Source organism: Aegilops tauschii, chromosome 3 (assembly GCF_002575655.3).
Source record: "Aegilops tauschii subsp. strangulata cultivar AL8/78 chromosome 3, Aet v6.0, whole genome shotgun sequence".
NCBI lineage: Eukaryota > Viridiplantae > Streptophyta > Magnoliopsida > Poales > Poaceae > Aegilops > Aegilops tauschii.
Window position 1 is genome coordinate 574,412,842 of NC_053037.3, and position 20,210 is coordinate 574,433,051.

General features: G+C 42.8%; 1 protein-coding gene across 2 annotated transcripts; it reads right to left on the reverse strand.

The window, feature by feature from the left end:
- Window positions 1-15,974: 15,974 nt before the first annotated feature.
- LOC109763946 (uncharacterized) lies at window positions 15,975-19,988 on the reverse strand. Of its 2 annotated transcripts, XM_020322826.4 has the most exons (4): window positions 19,030-19,988; window positions 17,476-17,703; window positions 17,133-17,192; window positions 15,975-16,896 (listed from the first exon to the last, which is right to left on the reverse strand). In XM_020322826.4, exons 1-4 carry the CDS (start codon window positions 19,147-19,149, stop codon window positions 16,138-16,140), a joined length of 1,167 nt encoding a protein of 388 aa, XP_020178415.2. In that variant the 5' UTR covers window positions 19,150-19,988; the 3' UTR covers window positions 15,975-16,137. The 2 variants fall into 2 exon arrangements, with proteins under 2 accessions (XP_020178415.2, XP_045089785.1); XM_045233850.2 differs by lacking the exon at window positions 17,476-17,703.
- Between the last annotated feature and the right edge of the window lie 222 nt (window positions 19,989-20,210).

The following is a 20,210-nucleotide window of genomic DNA, read 5'->3' on the forward strand; positions in this document are numbered from 1 at the left end:
CTTCGGAGACACTTGTAGAGCACCTTTATAATCACCCAGTTATGTTGTGACGTTTGGTAGCACACAAAGTGTTCCTCCGGTAAACGGGAGTTGCATAATCTCATAGTCATAGGAACATGTATAAGTCATGAAGAAAGCAATAGCAACATACTAAACGATCGAGTGCTAAGCTAACGGAATGGGTCAAGTCAATCACATCATTCTCCCAATGACGTGACCCCGTTAATCAAATGACAACTCATGTCAATGGCTAGGAAACATAATCATCTTTGATCAACGAGGTAGTCAAGTAGAGGCATACTAGTGACACTATGTTTGTCTATGTATTCACACATGTATTATGTTTCCGGTTAATACAATTCTAGCATGAATAATAAACATTTATCATGATATAAGGAAATAAATAATAACTTTATTATTGCCTCTAGGGCATATTTCCTTCACGGGTCACCAATGAGTCACCTGGCTCGGCCGGGTCATCAGTGAGTGGAGAGATCCGGGCGGATCATCAGCGAGTCGCGAAGTCCGGCTGGGTCATATATCCGGCCCGGTCATACCGCGGGGTATATCCCCGACATTAGCCCCAATTTTAATTTGGATCTATCCATGTTAAGATGATCCTGCAAAATAAACACAAGAACAAATTTGACACGTTGTGCTCCGGGTTAAAAGTTCTTGTAAGCCGGCACCTAATCATCCTTAAGTCCTTGTCATTTGTTTCATCTGGAAAGTCTGGGTCAATAGGCCAGCGTCATAATCAATTTGCTGACGTTGGTTTCTCACAGAAAAATGTTGTGAAGAATAATTCGTTTGAGTCGGCCTTCAATGCTCTGACTTGTCAAAAATATTGGTCTTGAAATATTCAACTGATATTCAGCCGGCTTGAAGATGTAGTCCTTGCCGGTTTATCATTGCCAAAATTGCCGATTTGTCAATATTGATGGCACCGGGTCATAATTGTTGCTAACATCAAGCTTGAAAGCTGCTACCTCTTGAGCACTGCGTTGGTTTTCCCTTGAAGAGGAAAGGGTGATGTAGTAAAGTAGCGTAAGTATTTCCCTCAGTTTTTGAGAACCAAGGTATCAATCCAGGAGGAGACCACACGTGAGTCCCATGCACCTACACAAACAAATAAGAACCTCGCAACCAACGCGATAAAGGGGTTGTCAATCCCTTCACGGTCACTTACGAGAGTGAGATCTGATAGAGATGATAAGATAATATTTTTGGTATTTTTATGATAAAGAGTAAAAGTAAAGATTGCAAAATTAATAAAGATAGAAATATCTTGTTGATGGAAGATTAATATGATGGAAAATAGACCCGGGGGCCATAGGTTTCACTGGTGGCTTCTCTCAAGATAGCATAAGTATTACGGTTGGTAAACGAATTACTGTCGAGCAATTGATAGAATTGAGCATAGTTATGAGAATATCTAGGTATGATCATGTATATACGCATCACGTCCGTGACAAGTAGACCGACTCCTGCCTGCATCTACTACTATTACTACACACATCGACCGCTATCCAGCATGCATCTAGAGTATTAAGTTCATAAGAACAGAGTAACGCTTTAAGCAAGATGACATGATGTAGAGGGATAAACTCATGCAATATGATATAAACCCCATATTTTTATCCTCGATGGCAACAATACAATACGTGTCGTTTCCCCTACTGTCACTGGGATCGAGCACCGCAAGATTGAACCCAAAGCTAAGCACTTCTCCCATTGCAAGAAAGATCAATCTAGTAGGCCAAACCAAACTGATAATTTGAAGAGACTTGCAAAGATAACCAATCATACATAAAAGAATTCAGAGGAGATTCAAATATTGTTCATAGATAATCTTGATCATAAACCCACAATTCATCGGATCTCGACAAACACACCGCAAAAGAAGAGTTACATCAAATAGATCTCCAAGAGAATCGAGGAGAACTTTGTATTGAGATCCAAAGAGAGAGAAGAAGCCATCTAGCTAATAACTATGGACCCGAAGGTCTGAGGTAAACTACTCACACATCATCGGAGAGGCTATGGTGTTGATGTAGAAGCCCTCCGTGATCAATGCCCCCTCCGGTGGAGCGCCGGAAAAGGCCCCAAGATGGGATCTCACGGGTACAGAAGGTTGCGGCGGTGGAAATAGGGTTTTGGATCATGTTCTGATGGCTTGAGGGTACATAGGTATATATAGGACGAAGAAGTAGGTCGGTGGAGCTACGAGGGGCCCACGAGGGTGGAGGGCGCGCCCAGGGGGGTAGGCGCACCCCCTGCCTTGTCGCCTCCTCGTTCGTTTCTTGACGTCCACTCCAAGTCCTCCGGATCACGTTTGTTCCAAAAATCACGTTCCCGAAAGTTTCATTCCATTTGGACTCCGTTTGATATTCCTTTTCTGCGAAACACTGAAATAGACAAAAAAACAGCAATTTGGGCTGGGCCTCCGGTTAATAGGTTAGTCCCAAAAATAAGTATAATAAAGCCCATTAAACATCCAAAACAGAATATATAATAGCATGGAACAATCAAAAATTATAGATACGTTGGAGACGTATCAAGCATCCCCAAGCTTAATTCCTGCTCGTCCTCGAATAGGTAAATGATAAAAATAGAATTTTTGATGTGGAATGCTACTTGGCATAATTTTCAGTGTAATTCTCTTATTTGTGGTATGAATATTCAGATCCGAAAGATTCAAGATAAAATTTTAATATTAACATAAAAGTAATGATACTTCAAGCATACTAATCAAGCAATCATGTCTTCTCAAAATAACATGGCCAAAGAAAGTTATCCCTACAAAATCGTATAGTCTGTCTATGCTCTATCTTCACCACACAAAATATTTAAATCATGCGCAACCCCGATGACAAGCCAAGCAATTGTTTCATACTTTTGGTGCTCTCAAACTTTTTCAATTTTCACACAATACATGAGCGTGAGCCATGGATATAGCACTATAGGTGGAATAGAATGGTGGTTGTGGAGAAGACAAAAAGGGGAAGATAGTCTCACATCAACTAGGCATATCAACGGGCTATGGAGATGCCCATTAATAGATATCAATGTGAGTGAGTAGGGATTGCCATGCAACGGATGCACTAGAGCTATAAGTGTATGAAAGCTCACTAATGAAAACTAAGTGGGTGTGTATCCAACTTGCTTGCTCACGAAGACCTAGGGCAATTTGAGGAAGCCCATCATTGGAATATACAAGCCAAGTTCTATAATGAAAAATTCCCACTAGTATATGAAAGTGACAAAACAAGAGACTCTCTATCATAAAGATCATGGTGCTACTTTGAAGCACAAGTGTGAAAAAAAGGATAGTAGCATTGTCCCTTCTCTCTTTTCTCTCTTCTTTTTTTTTGTTTGGGCCTTTTCTCCCCTTTTTTTTGGCCCCCTCTTTTTTTATTTAGTCCGGAGTCTCATCCCGACTTGTGGGGGAATCATAGTCTCCATCATCCTTTCCTCACTTGGGACAATGCTCTAATAATGACGATCATCACACTTTTATTTACTTACAACTCAAGTATTACAAATCAATACTTAGAACAAAATATGACTCTATATCAATGCCTCCGGTGGTGTACCGGGATATGCAATGAATCAAGAGTGACATGTATAAAGATAATGAACGGTGGCTTTGCCACAAATATGATGTCAACTACATGATCATGCAAAGCAATATGACAATGATGGAGCGTGTCATAATAAACGGAACGGTGGTAAGTTGCATGACAATATATCTCGGAATGGCTATGGAAATGCCATGATAGGTAGGTATGGTGGCTGTTTTGAGGAAGGTATATGGTGGGTGTATGATACCGGCGAAAAGTGCGCGGTATTAGAGAGGCTAGCAATGGTGGAAGGATAAGAGTGCATATAATCCATGGACTCAACATTAGTCATAAAGAACTCATATACTTGTTGCAGAAATCTATTAGTTATCAAAACAAAGTATTACGCGCATGCTCCTAGGGGGGTAGATTGGTAGGATAAGACCATTGCTCGTCCCCGACCGCCACTCATAAGGAAGACAATCAATAAATAAATCATGCTCCGACTTCATCACATAACGGTTCACCGTACGTGCATGCTACGGGAATCACAAACTTTAACACAAGTATTTCTCAAATTCATGACCACTCAACTAGCATGACTCTAATATCACCATCTTCATATCTCAAAACAGTTATCAAGTATCGAACTTCTCTTAGTATTCAACACACTTATAAGGAAGTTCTTACTAATCTTGGATGCTTATCATATTAAGATTAATTTCACAATTAAAGCAAATTACCATGCTGTTTTGTAGGACTCTCAAAATGATATAAGTGAAGCATGAGAGAACAATAGTTTCTATAAAACAAGCCACCGCCGTGCTCTAAAAGATATAAGTGAAGCACTAGAGCAAAAACTATATAGCTCAAAAGATATAAGTGAAGCACATGGAGTATTCTAATAAATTCTGAATCATGTGTGTCTCTCTCAAAAGTGTGTTCAGCGAGGAAGATTCTGGTAAACTAAAAACAAAGACTCAAATCATACAAGACGCTCCAAGCAAAACACTTATCATGTGGTGAATAAAAATATAGCTCCGAGTAAAGTTACCGATGGACGAAGACGAAAGAGGGGATGCCTTCTGGGGCATCCCCAAGCTTTGGCTTTTTGGTGTCCTTAGATTTACCTTGGGGTGCCTTGGGCATCCCCAAGCTTAGGCTCTTGCCATTCCTTGTTCCATAATCCATCAAATCTTTACCCAAAACTTGAAAACTTCACAACACAAAACATAACAGAAAATCTCGTGAGCTCCGTTAGCGAAAGAAAACAAAACACTACTTCAAGGTAATGTATTTAACTCATTCTTTATTTATATTGGTGTTAAAATTACTGTATTCCAACTTCTCTATGGTTTATAAACTATTTTACTAGCCACAGATTCATCAAAATAAGCAAACAACACACGAAAAACAGAATCTGTCAAAAACAGAACAGTCTGTAGTAATCTGTAACTAACGCAAACTTCTGGAACTCTAAAAATTCTACAAAAATAGGACGACCTCAATAATTTGTTTATTGATCTGCTGCAATTGGAATCAGTATTATATCACGTTCTGGTAATTTTTAACAATTGTTTTTGTGAACAGAAAGTTTCTGGAATTTTCAGCAAGATCAAATAACTATTATCCAAGAAGATCCTATAGGTTTAACTTGGCACAAACACTAATTAAAACACGAAAACAAATCTAACCAGAGGCTAGATCAAAGATCTATTCCTAAACAGAAGCAAAAAGAAAAAAACTAAAAATAAAATTGGGTTGCCTCCCAACAAGCGCTATCGTTTAACGCCCTTAGCTAGGCATAAAAACAAGGATAGATCTAGGTATTGCCATAATAATGGTAAGGTAAATCATGAAAACTCCTTTCGTATTCTCTACGTTCAGCAGCAAGTTTCCTTTGTGGCAAGCAAAAGTAATCAAAGGGGTTAAATTTAATAGGACAAAAGTCCCCAAGATCAAGCTCGGGAGGTATGGGTTCCTCCCTTGGCCCCTTATATTGCACAACCAATTCATCATTACAAGCGTTCTTTTGACAAAAAGTAACGAGTCTTTGCTCAAGAAAAAAACCTAACCCATTATTCTGAATAGCAAAGTCATCATTAAGTTCAGAAATTTTATCAACTAAAACATCGGTATGGACCTTTTTTCTAAGGTTTTCATTATAGGCAACATGATCCAAAGCTTGTAAACGCATTATGTCTTCTTGATTAAAAACGATAGCTTCTATGGGAGGATGGCCAGCATCCACCCTATAATGCGCAAAATTTCTTTAGCCTCCTTCATTATAAATCTGAACTCATTGGCCAAGAAGATAGTAGCGGCACGCTTAACAGAAGAGTACTCAATATTAGAAAAATCTAGGAAAATTCTTTGTATGCAAGGATGCATATGAAGAAATTGCCTTTCAAGTTCAACTACAAGCAAAGATATTGCATCCGCAAGGCTACTAGTGAAGAATAGAGCCACCCATGATGGGTAAAGTACCGGCACAAGTAAAGAAATTTTGAATAACTCCTTTCCCAATAATATTACCACTACCGACTCGAAACCTTTTAGTATGCAAGATAGTAGGTTCCTCAAGAGGATCCTCGAAGGCATCAAAATTTCCCAAGTTATTATTATTGCCTTCATTAGCGATAACCTCCCCAGATTCAGACATGGCGAAAGAAAGGCGAGCGGAGAGAGAGGGCGAATAAAATGGCAAGGGTGAAGTGGGGGAGAGGAAAACGAGAGGCAAATGGCAAACAATGTAATGCGAGGGATAAGAGTTTGTGATGGGTACTTGGTATGTCTTGACTTGTGCGTAGACTCCCCGGCAACGGCGCCAGAAATCCTTCTTGCTACCTCTTGGGCACTGCATTGGTTTTCCCTTGAAGAGGAAAGGGTGATGCAGTAAAGTAGCGTAAGTATTTCCCTCAGTTTTTGAGAATCAAGGTATCAATCCAGTAGGAGACCACGCGCGAGTCCCACGCACCTACACAAACAAATAAGAACCTCGCAACCAACGCAATAAAGGGGTTGTCAATCCCTTCACGGTCACTTACGAGAGTGAGATCTGATAGAGATGATAAGATAATATTTTTGGTATTTTTATGATAAAGAGTAAAAGTAAAGATTGCAAAATAAATAAAAATAGAAATAGCTTGTTGACAGAAGATTAATATGATGGAAAATAGACCCGAGGGCCACAGGTTTCACTAGTGGCTTCTCTCAAGATAGCATAAGTATTACGGTGGGTAAACGAATTACTGTCGAGCAATTGATAGAATTGAGCATAGTTATGAGAATATCTAGGTATGATCATGTATATACGCATCACGTCTGTGACAAGTAGACCGACTCCTGCCTGCATCTACTACTATTACTCCACACATCGACCGCTATCCAGCATGCATCTAGAGTATTAAGTTCATAAGAACAGAGTAACACTTTAAGCAAGATGACATGATGTAGAGGGATAAACTCATGCAATATGATATAAACACCATCATTTTATCCTCGATGGCAACAATACAATAGGTGTCGTTTCCCCTACTGTCACTGGGATCGAGCACCGCAAGATTGAACCCAAAGCTAAGCACTTCTCCCATTGCAAGAAAGATCAATCTAGTAGGCCAAACCAAACTGATAATTCGAAGAGACTTGGAAATATAACCAATCATACATAAAAGAATTCAGAGGAGATTCAAATATTGTTCATAGATAATCTTGATCATAAACCCACAATTCATCGGATCTCGATAAAAACAACGCAAAAGAAGAGTTACATCAAATAGATCTCCAAGAGAATCGAGGAGAACTTTGTATTGAGATCCAAAGAGAGAGAAGAAGCCATCTAGCTAATAACTATGGACCCGAAGGTCTGAGGTAAACTACTCACACATCATCGGAGAGGCTATGGTGTTTCTGTAGAAGCCCTCCGTAATCAATGCCCCCTCCGGCGGAGCGCCGGAAAAGGCCCCAAGATGGGCTCTCACGGGTACAGAGGGTTGCGGCGGTGGAAATAGGGTTTTAGCTCCTGTTCTGATGGTTTGGGGGTGCGTAGGTATATATAGGAGGAAGAAGTAGGTCGATGGAGCTACGAGGGGCCCACGAGGGTGGAGGGCGCGCCCAGGAGGGTAGGGGCTCCCCTGCCTCGTGGCCTCCTCGTTCGTTTATTGATGTCCACTCCAAGTCCTCTGGATCACGTTTGTTCCAAAAATCACGTTCCCAAAGGTTTCATTCCGTTTGGACTCCGTTTGATATTCCTTTTCTGCGAAACACTGAAATAGGCAAAAAACCAGCAATTTGGGTTGGGCCTTCGGTTAATAGGTTAGTCCCAAAAATAAGTATAATAAAGCCCATTAAACATCCAAAACAGAATATATAATAGCATGGAACAATCAAAAATTATAGATACGTTGGAGATGTATCAAAAGAGTACCTCCCTTATATGCATATCACTTGTAGCCCCCAAGTCTTCAGAAGGGAGCGTAGTAATAGCTTAAGACTTGCTTCAATATAAATGTTGCAACCTCGAAGAAATCCAGGTTGGTCATCTCAATCACTAGTCAAAATTGAATATTCCAAATATGTAGCCCCAAGTGCCGGGTTGTCATGCTTGCAGCAACCTGAGACTTGTAATTGCCTTATGGTCATAAAAACTTCAACCAGTGTAGCCCCCAAGGGCCGGGTCATTATGCAATAATGAGCAGGGACTTTTGCAGATATGATCATTGAAAAATAACATAATTTGATATAACCTCCATCGTAGGGCTTGAACCCACGACCACAAGATTAAGAGCCTTGCGCTCTACCAACTGTGCAATGGACCCTTCAATATAATGGATTAAAGCTTGTGTACTTTAAATTTTTGACAGGAGCCATTAGTAGCCCCCAAGGGCCGGCTCATTACAATGTGATGAGTCGGGTCTTCAATAAGGTGAGCAAAAAATGACTTTGCATTAGCCCCCAAGTGCCATGGTGCATGCTGGCAATAACATGGGACATGCATATTTGATGTAATCTCAACTTGAATAATGTAGCCCCCAAGTGACGCGTTGTAAGCCGGCACCGACTCTGGACTATTCCTTCCATTGTAGAATAAGTCATATCCGTTGATAAAATATTAGCCATTGTGCTGAAGCGACTTTGGAAACCTCAATCATAATACTGGTTATTGATAACCATAACAAAAATCCAGCCATGTTGGCTATTCAAGATTTGAATAATATAATCCGGTATGAAAACCTCAATCATTCAAAATCATCATGACAATCCAGCCAAGTTTGGCTATTAAAGATTTGAATACCTTATCGGTTGACAAGTAAATCCGGAGTGTAAATACTCAGTGGCTCTTGGCCGATGGCGACTTAATGCGCATCCGTTGTGATCCGGAATTTTTGTAACCCGGCGGCTTATAGCCTTTGTGAAAATCAATAATTGATAACCCTTTTGAAACAACAATTTCAATTTTTTATGATGGGCTTGAACTTAATCATTTATGTAAGTCATAGCTCTGCAAATCCTGCACAGAGTTTAAACAACATATGCCCTGGCGACTTAATGTCAAAAGCCAGGGTGGGTAACAATCCAAACATAATATAGTCTTATGCAATTATGGAAAAGACTAGCATTAAGGTAATTCAAGCCTAAACATACTAGCAACTTAAAGTTAAAAGCCAGGGCGGGTTATCAAACCTCGCGTATTCATATAACCAGGAAATCATATCTATAGGATTGATTTATACTGCTGGCTTACATTGCCATACCTAGTGAAGGTAACAACCCAATGATTTATACACGCATGATTCCAATGGCGTAATTCAAAATATACTGGTGACTTAACATCCAGAGCCCGGGCGGGTTATCAAACCTCGCATCTTCATATAACAAGTACAAAATATACATGTAGATGAATACCATGGTGATGCCTTGATAATTATAATCCGGGGCCAGTATCAACTCAGAGTCATGAAATATCATCAGTTTGGTTGCTCAACGCAAAATATCTTGGCGACTTAATGTTTGCTATCAGGGCGGGTTATCGAACCCCAAAGATGCTCAATGATGAGTCATATAATCAAGGCTACATGGCCTGTGAAATCGGTTCATACTGCCGGCTTACAACGCCATATGCAGCAAGGGTAATAGCCCAAACACTTCGAGCGCAGCGCCCTGTTCAATTTATTCATACTGGCGGCTTACAACGCCATACGCAGCAAGGGGTAATATCCCAAAGCTTAGAGCTCGAGCTTAAAGCACAAAAAATCATCATATGCTGGCGACATAAAGTCCAAATCCAGGCCGGGTTAATAAACTCCGGATAAATTCATATATGAACCATAAGGCAACATTGCCATCATCGGTTTTCAACCATGTATTAACATGTCACAAGAGATGAACCTAACAAAATGTTCAAATCAAATATAAATCAAAAAGCAAGGCTTTCATAGGCTGCCAAGCCTCAAAGTCAAGTGTTGTTTAAGGGCCGCACAGCCGCTAAGTTAAACCTTTATTCAAACCTTGTAAGCTGGGCCTCATATGACCAATCGCCGTTTTAACTTTGACAAGTTCAGGGTCTTTGTAAGATCGACTGTCAAGAGTACGGCGAGTCATTTCAGGATTACCTGGGCGGAGTGGCAGACTTACAAAGGCAGGATAACCCGGATTTTTTGGTGAATACACCTGGCGTCTAAGCCTATTACAAGGGTCAACAAAGCTCTGTTCATGAACAAAAAAACCCCAAGTAATGTTTTATTCCAGGCGTACAGGCCGGATCAGCAGGGTAGTTATAGCTATACTCAATGAACAGGAAGCCCCCAAGTATTTTGTAATCATGGCGTACAAGCCGGACCAAGAGGGTAATCATAGTTGTGCTCAATAAGCAGGAAGCCCCCAGGTGATCATATGAAGATAAGACCATAAGGCAGGATACCCATGTTTGAACCGCGCATCATGGCAGCAAGTTCTCTTTGGCAACCTTTAATTTTTCTGAGAACTCGAACTTGCGAGAGATGAATTCTCTTCGAACTGGAATTTTAAACCGGATATTGAGAGCTTCAAAGCTTTGTGAAAGACAGTTTTCCCTTGAGCCGGATTTGAACCGGAATCCTTCATTTTAAGCCAGAAATTTTTCTGACGGCCTTTAAATTTTCATCAATATAGCAGTAGCCTCCGAGACCGGGTTCCTTCCCTCCAATGACCCGGAGTTCTTGAATCTACCAAAATTTGCTAAGTCATGTCATCGTAGCGCCCAAGTCTTAAGACGACTCGTAGAGTTGGCTTGAGATTCATCATATTTGACCATGATATAAACCGCCATATAATTTGAGCAGCGGAATGCTGAAATTTGATATAAACCAGAGGATTGAGGCGAATTGATAATCCTCACAATACTCCATGTATATTTCCAGCATAATCACTTAACAAACTTCGTGACATGACGGTCATTTTTCCGGTAGACAACTTGTCCTGCATTAAAGAATTTGCAAGCCAAAGTAATTGCTTTTTAAAGAAATTAATATATAATATAAAATATACTGGATGGATTTCACCTGATATGTTAGGCCGGAAACTATCCGCCGCAGAGTTGATGATCACTACTGTGAAGCCGAAATCAATCACAGGCGAGTCGACCGCGGGAGCAGATAGATAGTCAATCGGGATGTTGTAGGCCGGTGCGGACGAACGAGTCAATCCCATGCGCGGACGGGCGAGCCAATCACAGGCGTGGTAAGCCGCACGGACGGCGAGTCAATCACGACGTTTGTAAGCCGGCAAGGACGCATGAATTGGCCGCAGGCATGGACGGATGTAAACCGAACAGCGGGGCGATGACTTGCACGTGTATCCGTTGAGCATCATGGCACAGACAAGCACTAGTGCAAAAGTGATGTTGACACGCACCCTTTATGCAACACCTTTTTGTAAGGAATAAAGGTCCTGCAAAAAAGTATCATAGACCAGAGTAATTGTTCTCAAACAATTTAATATGTACTGATAAAATATATAAAAAAGATAGCACCTGATATTTTAAGTCGGATGAACGTGGATACTAGGGATGAGAAACATATTCTGATGTAGCCCTAGCACGGTAGCTCATGTTCCTTTACCCGCTGCCGCATTGATTTTCACGTGCAGATGCAACAGTCTTCTGTCTAAAATAACCAGAGAAATAGTGCCATGCTGGAGACGCCTGCGCGTTTTCTTGAATCTGGGCAAGGCCGACAGCGGTGAGGCAACTTGCGCTGCGAAGTCTACCGCCGATGGATATATCCTTCAGGACATGGGTCATAATGCCATCATAGTAGAGCAAATTTTGTCCTCCAGTTTCTCACACAAGACACACACAACTCCCAGGGGCGGCTCAACGCAGAAGACCAGCGATTCAATACGCCCCCGACGGCTCGTAACTGAGTGGCAACTCAATACGCAGCAAGACGGCGACTCAACACGGCAGGGGCGGCGACCGACTCATCGCGCGTCCGCGGGGACGGCGGCTCACAACAGAGGGTTTATCTCAACACTTCTGCTTCTCCACCCGTCAACAAAACATGCGAGCGCAGGAGGAGCACTGTTGGCTCAGGGAGGTGAAGCGAGGTGCAGCCGGCGGCCAGCCCGTGGCGGCACGCGCGCGCAAAAGAGGCGGCGACCGGCAGAGGGCTTGGCGATGAACCACCGCAAAAGAAAAACGGCGACTGCGAGGCCGGTGACTTGAAACAGCAGGAGCAGCCTCGGAGACCACAGAGGCCATGGCGGCGACTTAAGGCCGGCTTAACAGAGACCGTCGGAAGAAGCGGCTTGGATTTGGCGCGAGACGGCGGCTCGGGCAGGCCATGGCGGATCGGTGAGGCCGTAGAGACGAGACTGACTTGGAGGCGACGCCGGCGGCGCAATGCAGGAGTGAAGGTGACTCATTGAATCCGCGACGGCGACTTAGAAACAGCGAGGCCCAATGGTGGCTCGGAAGTCGGAACAGGGGCCTAGGCGGCAGTTCGCTGCGACAAAGTCAACTCGTCGTCCGGGGCGGTTCGACAGCGGCGGAAACCATTCAAAGCTTGGCTGGAAACGGGGTGGCTGAAGCCTGGCACTGCGGCGGAGAGTCGCCTGCTAGGCGAGGCCGTAGCCGAGGCGGAGGCCACATCCATCCCCACTTCCGAGTAGTGGTCAGTTGGATGAAGGGAGCGCCTGGAACTCAGCTAGCTGAGTTATTTTATTTTTTTGAAAAGGAGGAATACCCCGGCCTCTGCATCTGATCGATGCATACGGCCAATTTTATTAATTATTAGCACAAAACCTTACAAAGTCGTACAACAGTAAGACCAAAGCCACCATCTTCGCAACCTCTGTCGCTACTCCTATCTAACTGATGAAGGGGCGCTGATGGTCTGGGCCTAATACCAAACAGACCTCGCAGCCAAACCTAACATCTAAGACCTGAGGTCCCAACCTTGACGCCTGCCGGGTATGGGCACCCACCAGTCCGGCGTGCTCCTCAACCAGGCCGCCTGCCGAGTATGAGGCCGCCACAACCACCTACCACATATCCATCTTCAGAGCTGTACTATTGCAACGGCCTTGCCCGGTCTCGCTGCCGCCAACGCCACCACGACGCCAGACAGCATCGACCTCCTGCGCGTGTCCGTCACCACACATCTGACGCCAAGCCTCCGCTGCTCCATGCCGCCAAGAGCCGCCGCCAAGAATATGTATAAAGAAACACCGCTCCACCGAAAGGGAGGCAGCACACCCCCACCCCTCACCTACAGACCCTTCCATCCGATCCCAATGTCCTTGGCGTCGCCTCCAGGAAGGTAACGGTGCACAGGGCGCCGCCGACGCCCGATCCGCAACGGATCTTGGGCTTTCACCCGGACATGGTTCGGAGAGGAGAGATGGTGCCCTCAGCAGCGCCCCCAAGGAGGAAAACGGCGCCAAAAATCGGCGTCGCCGCTGCCGGCCAGCCAAGGCGGCCAAGGTTTCCCCCGGACACCGATCTGCTCCACCAGAACACACCGGAGGTGGATCCGGAAGATCCAAACCGGACCGGGGACTGGGAAGGGATGCATGGAAGGGAAGGGGGCAATACCTCCAGATCTGGCACGCCTGCGGCTCGCCGTCCTCACGGCCGAACTCTCAGGCACGCCGCACGCCCCGCCATCGCGAGGCCCCGCCCCAACCCAGCTGCCCTGCGGCGAGAGGAGCTGCCCCGCGAGCAGCACGGGCCGCCTGGCTGGACCGCCGCGATCCTGCCCAAGTCCACCAGGCCGAGATCGCCCCGCCGCCACCTTCCCAGGGCACGCCCAGCTTCGCCGGCACCCCCTCCAGTGGCGGCGCAGCGGGGGAGGAGGGCGGGATCCCCCCGGCGGCGCGGCTAGGGTTTCCCCCCGTGTCGCCAGAGGAGGGCGACGCGGGGGTCGGGGGCTAGAGACCAAGGAGCTAGCTGAGTTATAGTATGGTCTCAATCACCTGATGTCAGCTGATGTCATTGTGTAGTTGTCTCAGCCCGTTTTCTTTTTCTATGTGTGGCGGAAGCCCGTTTTGTTGTTTTGTCGGCCCGTTTTATTTTTTTGACTTGAAAAAGCCTGGAGGCCCAAGTTGTTATCCCGGTTGGTTGTTCCAGGTGTGTTGATGGTTTTGCCTCCAGGGCACCTGAGGTCACGTGCCCCCAGGGAAAAAGAATCCAACGACCCCAGCTGTTTGACCCCAGCTGTTTGAGTCCTTGTTCAATCAGTTGTAACCTTGACAGCAAAAAAGAGAAAATCTGTCAGGTTTTTTGATTGCAAGATTGATTTCTTACTCCTCTCTTGGTCAGAGTGTTAGAAAACTGGAACAAAGACCAAAAAAGCTTGTCTGATCTTTATATTTGTTACTCACACTGCAGCTACTGCAGAGGAGTATGGAGACTACCTGCTTGCCAATCAGGTCAGATCCCTGGGAAGAAGGCCTGCTGAGAAAAATAAAGGAGACTCGGTATCAAAATTGATTTGGTTCCCCCCCTATTCAGAAAAAAGCAAACTAAGAAAAGAGCTCGTTTTTTGTTTGCCTAAAAATGTGCATTTGTATCCCTTCTGAAAAAGTTGATGACAAGATGTTTTTTGCAGTTATCTATGTATCATGAGCGCCAATTTGATTTGGAATGTGGTCAGTCGAGCACGATGCCTGGGAAGTCGTTGCAACAATCGACAGATGGAGGCCAAAGGATACAAAAGACATACGAGACAGGCGGTTCAATGTGCCTGCTGAGCTAACTGCTGGGAGTCAACACTTGAGGTACACACTTCTGTCCAACAGGCTCAACGATATGGCCTCTGATGGCGCATCAACAAGTAGAAAATATCTATATGTTGCTGGGGAGAGTGAGAGGGTGCAACAGAGATTGGATGAGATGACTAAAGAAGATGAAGCTGCTGAAGCTGAGAAAACAAGTGTTGGACCAAAGAATTCAGAAGTTCCACTCATAGACCCGCATCCAGATGGTTATGGGGACAACCTGCAAAATCCCGATGTTGCTATCTCGAAAGGACGTCCACAATCAGGGCGATACAAAACCTTCATGGAAACTTTGCGTGCCAAACCAAAAATTCACTGTAGCCGATGTGGTTCTGAAACCCACAACATATCTACTTGCACAGTAATTGCTGATAATGTTGCCAAGGCACAGCGACAAAAAAGCACTCAAAAAAGTGCTTCAGGTCCCCTAGATTTTTTCTCTGTTTTGTTAAATTTATGATTTTTGTTTCTCTGTTGCCCACTTGCAATTCTAAGAATGTTTGCTTATTGTGTTGGTAGCAGGTTCGATGACAGCAGCAAAAACCAATAAACCATCAGGTGGGCGGACGAAGAAGAGCAAGACACAAAGCACAACAACAACAGGGGACAAAGACTGACTAGACTATTTGAAAAAAATATTGTAATAAATTAGCATTTTCATATATTTTGGGATGCAAAAAAACGCATGGCAAGAGAAGAAAAAACATTGTAACTGTACTTTGTTTAGCTCATGTTGCTGCATCTGATGTTGTTTCCCCGCTTGATGTATGAATTCTGTCCAAAAAAATGTGTGTTTTTGGAAACAACCTACAAAAATTTTAGAAAGAGTGTCAGAAATTGTTATCCATACATTTAAAAAGGTATCTCAAAAAACAGTACCAAAATCAATGTGATTAGAAAAACTCATGGGGCCGTACCTGTGTAAGTCATTGATATGATCTTGTATCAACTTTCACGCCCGATATTTATAAAAACGTGGAGAAAACAAAAGGAAAATCAGCACCAAAAATAAAAAATTGCAAGAAAAGAAAAAGAGAAGAAAGATTCACAAAAATCGCAATTGTTGTATCCAGTACACGAAGCACTTTCTATTTGTTATAAATATGGAAAACTGCTCCAATGAACCCAAAAACCTATACAAAAAAACTTCGAATATATTTGCATACTCACTTGCATTCAAATCTCTTCCCCATAGTACTTCGAATATATTTGCATACTCATTTGCATTCATTCTCTTCCTCATAGTACTTTGTACATGGCCATAGAGTGTACAAACGAAACAAAAAAAAATCTGAAACACGTAAAAATGTGTTGTTATCTACTTGACACCACGCTTCCTTGCTTCATGCGCATGAACTTCGAATTCTGCGCCATAGGAAAAGCATGAAAAAAGATGTACCGCAAGGTGAAAAATGTATCCGCCCAGTGTTAATGTTATCCTGTTTTGCTTGACCTTTTCTTTTTGATACTTGTTGATTGCTTGCATCAACCATGCATGTGTGAATTTACACCAGTTTAAGTCTTTGATCTTGCTAACATCAATAAATGCTCCCATATACTTGGTGCTTGGTTTAGTGTTTGATGTTGGGCATAAGAAGGTTGCAAGCATAACAATCATATAACAACGGATGTATTGTTCATCAGATAGCTCCTCCTCCTTGATGATCTTGTTGCCAAAATACTTGATTGATGGAACTTCTGACAGCCCAAACAACGCGAGAAATTCAGCTTTTCCTCCATCATCAGTTATGTTGATGTTGTTTTCACCTGCTGGAATTCCAAGAACATGGGACACTGACTCTGCATTGAGTGTTATCACCTTCTGATTGAAGACAATTTGTTCATCCTTGACACAAACATTATCAGCTATCCATTGCGCAAATGGCCTTGGTACGACACACTCATCGAACTCAAGTGTGAAACCGAAGCCGATACCTCTGACGAGTTGTACTTTCTCTTTACTTTTGCATGTGGACTTGACAACATCAACAAAGTATGGCAGACTACATCTGCTGTATGCCTTGGCTCCGACGTGACCACGGGGTTTGTTGACAGGCTCTTCGATATTTCTAGGCCTCTGTTTTTTATAAAAACAACAACATAAGATAAACGGGAAAAACACAAAAAGATTAAAAAAATTACATGACCATTAATGGTGTATCATAGAAAAACGAGAAATACCCATACATATCTATTAAAAAATGATCTAAAAGAAGAAAGATAAAAATATATACACAAAACAATCTCAGTTCTGATGTTGGGTACTTATGATCTGTAGAAAGAAAAAACTAATAGACAAACAGCACTGATTACCTTGGTTGTTTGCTTTCGTATTATCTTACGAGTTTGTTTCCTTTCAATACTCTTTCTTACCTGCAAGAAAAGATCATAAGACAAAACATCAGAGACAAAAAAACTGTCTATGAGATAACCTGGCAACATAAACTGTATATATACCATAATTACGACTCACTTCAAAAACATATCTATTAAACTATTGTAGGGAGCAAGCACAAGTTCTTTGAGTTGGGTGTGTTATTTTCAATTACTCGTAGCACATACCCACCTCTATCACTTGTTGGTTGCTCAATGAGGAAAAAAATGAAGACATGAGATGCATTCATCAAAGCAAAAATCCAAAAAAAAAAGTGGTTACCAAATTTATCACACCGTCGCACAGTAGACTATCTGACACTTCAGTTTCAGTTAAATCATCATCTATTTCTTGCCCCTGTTCCTCATATAGATGTTGATCGTCCATATCTTCGGGATCTCTTTTTTCTTTAAACAATATTCCATGGGCTTTGTTAATTTCATCATGCTCCAAGCATGTGTCACTGTTGTGTTTATCCCCATGCGATGCACTCAGCACAGTAACAGGCCCCTACAACAACAAAAAAGGGGTATCTTAAGCGTCCCTATAAACTCTTTATAACAGAGTAATCTATGCTTAAAAATACACCTACTAAAACAAGTACAGTTTGAAATTCTGAAAACATGACTTGAACACACATGCATGTTTCAGATTTTAGGTCTGAAAAAATGAAAAAGAGCTACAATGACCAGCAGATAAAATGTCTTGTTGTAATGTAATGTGTGTGTGTGTGTGTGTGTGTGTGTGTGTGTTCATTTTGAAGCTATGTTCGAGCTTGAAAGTCGTTTTTTGACAGATACATGCTTCTCCTGACATACACTGCTTGTACCCCTTCAAATTTCCAAAATCCATATGTTTTTCTTTCTAACGGCCGGGCAAGCAACCAATGCAAGTGCAATTACATGCATTTTACTGAAAGACAATTCAATTCAATTCAGTCCAGTTTCCTTTACTACATTCACTCAGGTTCAGATTCAGTCCTACACAAATGCCAAACCACCTTCACTTAATAAAACAGCAGCCACAAAACTGCAACTGGCCGGACCGAAACGCCAACAATTTCATGTAGTAGTTAACACAAAAATGAAAAATCAATGAAACATTCACCCCAGAACCAAAACCATCATCATGCAGGCATGTGTCCAAAAAAAGTAACATCAGGAATCAAGCATAACTATGCTTACTCATCAAAGAAGTCCTAACGAGCCATCATGATAGCTACTGATAAGCTGCACTCACCATGGCTTCAACAGATTCAAAAAATTGTACAGATACAAAATGCTTTACACTACATATATCAACACACATGTGAGAGATTCAGGACACACACACAAAAAAAACATGAAAACAACACACACAGAAACTCCAGCTCCACCTAACTGCCATGGTTTGATTCACATTCTGTTCGTTCTCAAAGCGCACGTTCTAGTTGTTTCCCACGGTAGCATCAATAGCTGGTTCATTTATCCCTACCCTCAATCCTGCACTAAACGCCTAAAAAATGGACAAAAAAGGTTACTCGTACTTCGCCGTGGCGAATTACTCCTTCACCCCCCTTCCATGGCGACAAATCAACCTGAAAAATCATCCCTCCTGCTGCTACCGAATCCACCGGTTGTAACTCGCCACCCATCCCATAACTGCTCCCGCTATCGATTGGAGGACCAACAAACTAGAAACCCTAGCCACAGATTTTCCCCAATTTCAACGCGGCGATAGCGCCACCGAAAAGAGATGGACGCCGGCGCGCAGCAGGACTGGACCGACAAAAATCAACGGCGGAAGCTGGGGGAGAGGGGGGGAGGGGCGGCCTCCTTCCGGCGGTGGGAGCCATACCTTCGATGGGAGCGCGCCGCCTGACGGGTCGCCGCCCTGCTTCTCCATGTCGCCGTTGCCGCCTCGAGCGGCTTCCCGTTTAGAGATGGGTACAGCCGTGTTGGCCTCTCTCTGCTCCATTTCAAACAGTCAGGTGCGTTGTCGGCTTTGGGCAACAAATGGAAAACTAATTAAAAAAAGAATAGAGGTTGGTCCACAGTACAGTGGGAGTAGAAAAAAATTAAAAAAACGTGCATTGAAAAAATTTGGTACGACATGAATATATATAATTTGGCACAAAAATTAATAAATGAGAAAAATAACACATAAAAAAATATGGCATGTTTTGAAATTAGTTTATTAAAAAAATTAGAAAAAATGTGGGAAGAATGAATATGCCATTGATTATAAAATGAAGACACAAAAAATGAACACACAAGAAAATAATAATTAAAGAATTAGTAGAAAAGGAGCAACAAAATTTAAAAACCAATGAGAAAAAATGAATTCCCAAACTTCCCACTCGTAGACACTCATCTGTAAACAGAACAAAAATAAAAAAAGAAAACAACAAAAAGAAAAAGAGCAGAAAACTAAAAGGTAAATAAAAAGAACAAAAAATAAGAACCACAAAAAACCAATGAGAAAAGTGATTTCCCAAACTATCCGGTACCTTCCACGTTAAAACTTGAAGTTGCGATCCCCTCTTTAAAGCATGTCGTTGCGATTCCCCTTGTTGGAAAACATGTAGTTGCGACCCCATCTTGAAAAAAAATGCAGTTTGAACCCCTGATGAGACAGAATTTGAAAGCAAAAAAAAAGACAGAAGTTGCCTCTCGACATTGCAACGTTGCAAAATGCAACGGCGACATTGGAAAACTTGCAGTTGCGGCTCGAGTCTGAAAACTTGCAGTTGCGGCTCAAGTTTGAAAACTTGCAGTTGCGACCCCCAACAACGGAAACCCTGAGTCACTTCGAGGTTGAAAAGTTGCGTCTCGACATTGCAACCTCGCAAAAAAATACAACATCGACATTGGAAAAATTTTAGTTGCGGCTCGAGTTTGAAAACTTGCAGTTGCGCCTCGAGGTTGAAAACTTGTAGTTGCGACCGAACATTGGAAACTTGCAGTTGCACCCTCGAGTTTGATTGCGGCTCAAGTTTGAAAACTTGCAGTTGCGACCCCCAACAATGGGAACCCTGA

Excerpts from the sequence above, each read along its gene's own strand:
- LOC109763946 (XM_020322826.4), bottom strand. The coding sequence starts at position 19,149 with ATGGAGCAGAGAGAGGCCAACACGGCTGTACCCATCTCTAAACGGGAA. Across the intron at positions 17,704-19,029 it reads GCGGCGCGCTCCCATCGAAG|GGGCCTGTTACTGTGCTGAG; the intron begins GTATGGCTCCCA and ends TTGTTGTTGTAG. Across the intron at positions 17,193-17,475 it reads GCGACGGTGTGATAAATTTG|GTAAGAAAGAGTATTGAAAG; the intron begins GTAACCACTTTT and ends CTTTTCTTGCAG.